The 8,209-nt window shown below is 53.6% G+C and overlaps 1 protein-coding gene across 1 annotated transcript; it reads right to left on the bottom strand.

Moving 5' to 3' along the window:
• Positions 872 to 7,432, bottom strand: LOC102164141. Its single transcript, XM_021087969.1, has 7 exons — positions 7,336 to 7,432; positions 5,512 to 5,747; positions 5,037 to 5,061; positions 4,750 to 4,800; positions 4,343 to 4,390; positions 3,174 to 3,302; positions 872 to 1,079 (listed from the first exon to the last, which is right to left on the bottom strand). Exons 1-7 carry the CDS (start codon positions 7,430 to 7,432, stop codon positions 922 to 924), a joined length of 744 nt encoding a protein of 247 aa, XP_020943628.1. The 3' UTR covers positions 872 to 921.

Genomic DNA, 8,209 nt, shown 5'->3' with positions numbered 1-8,209 from the left:
AAAAGAGGCTGAACATCTTTACACCAATTTCTTTCTGTTGTTAGATTTCAGACTCACCTGCCCACACCCCAAGCAGCAGGCGTAACCCAAGTGTCCGGGAACCCTCTCCCATTGGCCCCTACCGACTGTCTACCGGTATCTTCATCGTGACGCTGCCAACAGACTTCAATGTCCATCTGCAGAACACAGATGAGGATCAAGTGTTAGAAACTGTCCCCATTCAGGTCGCCTACCGAAGGTTGTTTGGGGCCACACAGCACTGCCCTGGTCGTCCTCCGTGTGCTCAGAACTCCCTGGGCTCTATGGCCTCACGTGTCTCTGCAACCAAAGGAGCAGGAAAGCCCCCTCCTTCCTCAACACCTGGACTTCTCCTCATGGAGCAGGGTTCCAGAGTACTCACAGCTTTCACCGTCCGTCCCGTCACCTGCAATGAAGAAAGAAAAACACGGTGAGCGTCACAGCATCCTCTGCACGTGGCCGCAGGTCTTCCTGCTGTTGGGACCACAGGCAGGCACAAGAAGGCAGAGTTGAGTCGGTTTCCCCAAAGAAGACAGCGAAGACACCTTTGGAAAAGGCGCGAACTTCTCACGGAAGACCTCCCAGGCCATGTTCCTTCAAAAAACATTCAGGCCTCTTCAAAGAAAAATGCTCCCTACTGTACCTTGGGAATGATGCGCTCCCCTTTGCAAATGCCCTTGGAAGGAGCTAGTTGCTGGTACCAAACGTTGACTCCACATTCCTCCGCAGAGGAATCTGCATGCCTCATAAACAATGGACTTCCTCAGATTTTCATTTCTCAAGTAGGAATATCAAAAAGAAAGGAGGCGACTTTTCCAACTCACATCAAGAAAGGTGAGCTTACCTTGGGGCAGATTCATCTTCCTGCTCAGCCCCAGCCTGGCTGGGGACGTCTTGTCATTGTCATGCCTGGGCCCGCCTCCTCCTCTGCCTCGCCAACGGCTGCGGCCTCCTCTGCCCCCTTCTCAGGGGCCGGCCCGCCTCCTCCTCCTTGGTCACAGCCTGGGCCTCCTCCTCGGTCTTCTCACTCCCACCGGCCTCCACAACATCGTCGTGCGTTGCTAGGGGGACACACACTCACTGTCAGCAGGGCGGTGGTGCTGCTCAGGAGGTACTCTGGGCGCCTCACCTGACTGGACATGGGCTGGGAGTCAAGGGGTGGGGCTGGCATGAAGCACGGACGGAGCTTCTCCCGGCCCATCCTCCCGGGTAAACGTGTTGAAGGAAGGCAGCGAGCACCTTGAAAGACCTGAGAAAGGGAGCCTCTGCCTCTCTTGCTAAAGGGAACCTCTCCGGGCATAGTCCCCATCTGAGAAATGGCCAACACGAGAGAATGCAGGCTCTGCTGCCACGAGACAGCCTCCTGAGTGCTCCTGCCCATTCTCACGTCCAGCCACAGGCCTCCATCGTCTGAAATGGCAGGACATCGTTTCAGCTTCCCTACGCTTCCCACAGGGTGCTCCTGAGTTCACGCTCCATCCTCTGGAGTGGTTCGCCTCTTTCATGGTCTTAGATGCATAATATTTCTCGTTGGAATGCTTTGGCCGTAGGAATCTCAGGCGGAGAGCAGGCCTTCCCAATGCCATGGACTTTGCACTACTGTCCACAACAACCTTTCTCGGCGTAACTCACAGGACCTCTGCACCCATTCAGGAATCAGTCCCCCTTCATCCCTGCTGCCAGGTCTCAGCCATCTCTATGTGCCATCTCTGACAGTCTGCCTAGTCTCGTTACCGCCTATATGTTGAATTGCACAGTGTTCTTTTTCTGTGTCTGCCTGATTGAAGTGTGGTGGTTGTTGTTGTTGTTGTTGTTGTTTTCTTTAATGTTCTTTGCTTTTTAGGGCCGCTCCCGCGACATATGGAGGTTCCCAGGCTAGGGGTCTAATCGGAGCTGTAGCTGCCGGCTTCCGCCAGAGCCACAGCAAGGCAGGATCCCAGGCACATCTGCGACCTACACCACAGATCCCGGCATCACCGGATCTTTACCCCACTGAGCGAGGCCAGGGATCCAATCCACAATCCTAGGCTTCCTAGTCGGAGTCACTTCTGCCATGCCACCACGGGAACTCCTCACTCATGTTAAAACTGCGTTTTCTTTGGAATCAATCATGTGGTCACCTATTTAAAAGTTTAATTTTGTTTCTGGCAGAATACTGTTCTCTTCTGGGTACACGGCACATTGGATCTGTCCCCTGATCTCTTCTTGTCTTTTGGGAGTGGTTTCACCTTTTGGCTATTGGGAATAACCCACTGCTACAAACGGCAGTGTACACGTCCTCTATGGTAATAACATACCAGGGACTCCTAACATTGTGCAGGTGTCCAACCTCAACTCACGTCACAGCACAAAAAATGAATCTGAATGTAAACGGGGAACTTCTCACTGACTAAAATGGTATGACTCTTTTGCCGCTCAGGGCACCACATGTTCCCCATTCCGTGCTGGACGTTGTCAATGGTGGACATTGGAGGAATGGCTTACGGGAGCTCTCTGTGATATCTGTTCACCATGTCTTGTTCATATGACCTTGTTCTAAATCGCGTCTAGTATTGTTTTCAAGTTGGGAAATGTGGTTCCATGGAGGGATCCAGCACAACTAGCCCAAATATCAACTATTAGTAAATGTCAAAACATGAGTGAGGGCATCTCTGCTATTAACCAGGAACCAAATGTTGAGTTTAAACGAACCATTATTTTCATGGTTGTGAAAGTGCCCAGGGAGTGATTCAATTTGGGTTTTGGTTGGTTGGTTGGGTTTTGGTCATTTTGCCTTTTCTAGGCCCGCTTCCCTTGGCATGCGCAGGCTCCCAGGAGAGGGGTCTAATCAGAGTTGTAGCCACTGGCCTACGCCACAGCCACTGCAACTCGGGATTCGAACCGCATCTGTGGCCAACACCACAGCTCACGGCAACCCCGGATCCTTAACCCACTGAGCAAGGCCAGAGATCCAACTCGCAACCTCATGGTTCCTAGTCGGAGTCCTTAACCACTGCGCCATGACCGGAACTCCGAGTTAGTTCATTTGAATTTGCACCATGCACTAGAAGAGAGATACGGCTTAGCACCTGTAGAGTTTGTTCTGAAATCTGGAGCACTGAATGAACCAGAATCATCGTTCATGCCTGAGTGTACTGAGTCAGGTTCCACAGTACCTTCATCTGGCTCAGTGGCTGGGTGCACCCTGTTGTGCGGCCACCAGGGGATTAGTCTAGCCAAGCTCGCAGAGGACAAACTTATCCTCAGGCTCCTGAAGCAAGATCCTTTCCTCCCAAAGCAAGATTCTGGAAAATACATGACAACAAAGAGAACGAGTGATAGACTGACTGCAGAAGACCACAGGGACATGACTAATCGTTGACTCCCAGGCCAAGCCCTCAATGCCCATAATCCCCAGCTGCCCAGCAGAGCCTCCAGCATCCAAGTTCTACTTAGAAAGACCTTGCTCTTTGGGCTGCACTTCAAACCGCTACCTCCCCACACAGGGTTGTGGGAAAACGCCTCTTGGTAGCAGAGACAACCTAGATGATGACCATGCAGAACGGTCTGATGTCAATCCCAATGATTGACTGACTGATTTTCGCCACTCCCAGGGAGGGCATGCAGAACTTCCCAGGCCACGGCTAGACTCTGCACCACAGCAGGGATCCAACACTGGACCCTTAACGTCTAGGACACTAGCGAACTCTGCACATCCCCTGTTGAAGAAACACATGCCAGGGAAGGGGACCTAGTAATCTCTGTGCCTCAGTTCCCTGTTCTGGGCATCCAACTCTCGGGACGCCCCTTCCCTGAGGACACACCGTGAGGACACAACAGGTCAGGGAGCCCAGAAATCCTGCACGTGCAGAGGGAGAGAGCTGCCTTCTCACCCACCACCTGACACTCACTAGACCAACTTCGTCTCCAGGGTCGGGGGCCTAGGAGAGGTTGGCGTCCCACCCCGTCAGGTCCATCAAGGTCACTAAAGGAAACTAAGTCAACAGCTCTTGTGCACAGGACCCTCAGGGTGCGAGTCACAAAGCAAGCTGGCACAGTGGCCAGAGCCAAGAGCTGGAAGGAGCAGCTTTGGGAGGGAAAATCCATTTTCCTTCTCCAAGGAAGGAGACAGGAAGACACACACAGCACAACAAAGACCAGGCACCCAAGTCTTCTTCGTGTGATCAATTTCAGAGGGGAAAACGCCACACCAGGCTTCCACTCATTAGGCCACCCACCCACCCGCCAAGTCCCATCCCCTTCCTCCCTCGCCCGGCAGCAGGTGCAACCCAGGAGCTCCCAGGAACCCTCTCCCACTGGATCCCAGCTGCGTGCTCTTCCCTACCTGCAGCCTCCTCGTCCTGGTGGCTGTTGCTGCTCCCCACCACCGAGTCTGCAGAAACACACCACGGGGAATCAAGGACGTACAAACAGCGGCCCTCCCGCTTCTCCCCCGTCCCTGAGGTGACTGCGGGTCACGGAGCATCACCCTGGTTTTTCCTCCAGGTGCCCACACCTTCCCTCGGCTCCAGGGACTGAGACCCTTCGACCCAATGTGAGCACAGATGCCAACATTCCGGCACCTCTTCATCTGCTCCCTCTCCCTCTTAAAACAGGCGCTGAACATCTTTACACCAATTTCTTTCTGTTGTTAGATTTCAGACTCACCTGCCCCACACCCCAAGCAGCAGGTGTAACCCAAGTGTCCCGGGAACCCTCTCCCATTGGCCCCTACCCGAGAGCTGTTCCTACCTGTGTCATCTTCATCGTGGACGCTGCCACACAGACTCACAGTGCTCCACACTGCAGAAACACAGACATGAGGAATCAAGGTGTTAGAAACTGTCCCCAATTCATGTCGCCTACCGAAGTTTGTTTGGGGCCTCACAGCACTGCCCTGGTCTGTCCTCCGTGTGCTCAGAACTTCCCTGGGCTCTATGGCCTCAACGTGTCTCTGCAACCAAAGGAGCAGGAAAGGCCCCCTCCCTTCCTCAACATCTGGACTTCTCCTCAGCGGAGCAGGGTTCCAGAATACTCACAGCTTTCACCGTCCGTCCCGTCCACCTGCAATGACAGAAAAGAAAACACGGTGAGCGTCACAGCATCCTCTGCACGGTGGCCGCAGGTCTTCCTGCTGTTGGGGACCACAGGCAGGCACACAGAAGGCAGAGTTGAGTCGGTTTCCCCAAAAGAAGACAGCGAAGACACCTTTGGAAAAGGCGCGAACTTCTCACGGAAGACCTCCCCAGGCCATGTTCCTTTAAAAAACATTCCGGCCTCTTCAAAGAAAAATGCTCCCTACTGTACCCTTGGGAACGGATGCGCTCCCTTTTGCAAATGCCCCTTGGAAGGAGCTAGTTGCTGGTACCAAACGTTGACTGCCACATTCCTCCGCAGAGGAATCTGCATGCCTCATAAACAATGGACTTCCTCAGATTTTCATTTCTCAAGTAGGAATATCAAAAAAGAAAGGAGGCGACTTTTCCAACCTCACATCAAGAAAGGTGAGCTTACCTTGGGGGCAGATTCATCTTCCTGCTCAGCCCCAGCCCTGGCTGGGGACGTCTTGTCATTGTCACTGCCTGGGCCCGCCTCCTCCTCTGCCTCGCCAACGGCTGCGGCCTCCTCTGCCCCCTTCTCAGGGGCCGGGCCCGCCTCCTCCTCCTTGGTCACAGCCTGGGCCTCCTCCTCGGTCTTCTCACTCCCACCGGCCTCCACAACATCGTCGTGCGTTGCTAGGGGGACACACACTCACTGTCAGCAGGGCGGTGGTGCTGCTCAGGAGGTACTCTGGGCGCCTCACCTGACTGGACATGGGCTGGGAGTCAAGGGGTGGGGCTGGCATGAAGCACGGACGGAGCTTCTCCCGGCCCATCCTCCCGGGTAAACGTGTTGAAGGAAGGCAGCGAGCACCTTGAAAGACCTGAGAAAGGGAGCCTCTGCCTCTCTTGCTAAAGGGAACCTCTCCGGGGCATAGTCCCCATCTGAGAAATGGCCAACACGAGAGAATGCAGGCTCTGCTGCCACGAGACAGCCTCCTGAGTGCTCCTGCCCATTCTCACGTCCAGCCACAGGCCTCCATCGTCTGAAATGGCAGGACATCGTTTCAGCTTCCCTACGCTTCCCACAGGGTGCTCCTGAGTTCACGCTCCATCCTCTGGAGTGGTTCGCCTCTTTCATGGTCTTAGATACATAATACTTCTCCTTGGAATGCTTTGGCCGTAGGAATCTCAGGCGGAGAGCAGGCCTTCCCAATGCCGTGGACTTTGCACTACTGTCCACAACAACCTTTCTCGGCGTAACTCACAGGACCTCTGCACCCATTCAGGAATCAGTCCCCCTTCATCCCTGCTGCCAGGTCTCAGCCATCTCTACGTGCCATCTCTGACAGTCTGCCTAGTCTTGTTACCGCCTATATGTTGAACTGCACAGTGTTCTTTTTCTGTGTCTGCTTGGCTTCACTATCGTTAAAAGAGTGTTGCAGTTTGCATCATCTATGTTTATCGTATTTACAATTTGTTTTCTGGTAGAAGTTTATGCTCGTGTGGGTACATAGTGCATTTGGTTTATCCACTGTTCTCTTGCTAACGTTTGGGATTGGTTTCATGGAAGGACTACCTGCATAAGCTTGAGTCTCGGTGCTGCTTGCATCCAAAGATGGAGTTTGAATAGCTCCCCAGCAGGAGAGGATGGAAGAGCATCATGGGAAGGATGCTTTCCAGCTCATGTAGAGCATCTATCCTCATCTCCCCTCATCCCCACGTTGGCCCAGCTGCAGCTGAAGCGGGTGCAACTCAGCGGGAGTAAGCCAGATTTGACAGCAGAGGGCACTGACCTTTAGAATAACTTGCCAAGAATCAGGGCAATGCTGATTGACGGATCTGGGCCAAGAACGTGTGGGTCCCTTGAGGACAGAAACCCCGGAACCCCCGAAGGCCGGACACCTGCTCTGGGCCAAGACCATGCCCTGGACCCTTGAACCAAGAGCTCGCCTCACTCGCTCCCTCAAGTCCTCCCGTCCCGAGGTTTGAGTGGGCGAGCTCGGATGCCTTCCCTGCAGGAGATGCTGAACCAAGCCATCAGTCCACATCCTTATCCAGCCCTTTGTCTCCATGCTTCAATCCCTGATCTGAAGCCAACATTTTCCTGCAAACAAAGCCCCTCCGAAGGACCGGGGCTTTGTCCTGGCTCCGTGGATGCTCCAACCCAGGCATCCTCCCCAACGCTTCACATCATCCACTGCATCACATTACACTCTCACGGCAACCAGCTGACAACCTCCAGCCACTAGGGGTCTGTTTCGCTCCCAAGACGGCTCAGAGCTCAGAACGGTCTCACCCGGATGCCACATGAGGGCTCTGCCAAGAATGAGCTTCCCTTCCACTGACCGTGCCTGGGTAAGAGGTTCCTGGGACTTCACTGGGGAGGAGACCATCTGGGCCAGTGCTCTGACTGCTTGGTACATTCAAGTCTCTGACTGTCAATGCCGTACTTACACAATGTTCTTTAAAAAACTGTTGTGATGAAAATACTGTTGACTGGCAATGTTGTACCCCTGGCTGCTGTACAGCAATAGGGGTCTGAGCTCCTCTTCCGCAGCCCGGATCAAGGTCCCGCTGCGAATGAGCAGGAGCTCAAGTCGTTCTTCGCCCAAACCCCATGTGTCCTCTGGAAACTCCTCGTCCTTCTTCAGACCCTGCAGTGGCAGGGACAGAGTCTTCTACCCTCTTAAAGGGACCCTTTAGAGACCTCAGCTTGAAGACCCGACCCGAAGTCTCCTCTGCGGATCCCAGTCAGACCCTCCTTCCCTCGGTTACCAAATGTTCACCCCACGAACCTACTGGCACTGTGCCTTCTCAGCACACTACCAGCTAACAGCCGACTGCCCGGTGAGCTTATCGTCATCAACCCATGGAAATCCTACTTGAAAATCTCACCTCCATTCCTTATAAACAATTTCTACATTTAACATGCAACTATTTGGCTTCAGAAGTTGATATGTGCCTTCAGAAGAGTGGAGCTATAAATGCCCATTGCCATCAGGTGCACTGAAGGACAGAACCAGGGTCCCCCCTGCATTGCATAAACGCAGAGTGGGGTATTACCGGGGCTGGTGTTATGGGAGAAGGCCTGTACATTGGAAATAGGCAGGAGTCTACTCATAAATCAGGAAACTATTTGAGGCGCCCAACCAGAAAGAAAGAACTAAAAC

This window comes from Sus scrofa, chromosome 3 (assembly GCF_000003025.6).
Source record: "Sus scrofa isolate TJ Tabasco breed Duroc chromosome 3, Sscrofa11.1, whole genome shotgun sequence".
Lineage (NCBI taxonomy): Eukaryota > Metazoa > Chordata > Mammalia > Artiodactyla > Suidae > Sus > Sus scrofa.
Note: the sequence above shows the minus strand (reverse complement) of the source record. Positions and strands in the feature narration are given on the sequence as shown.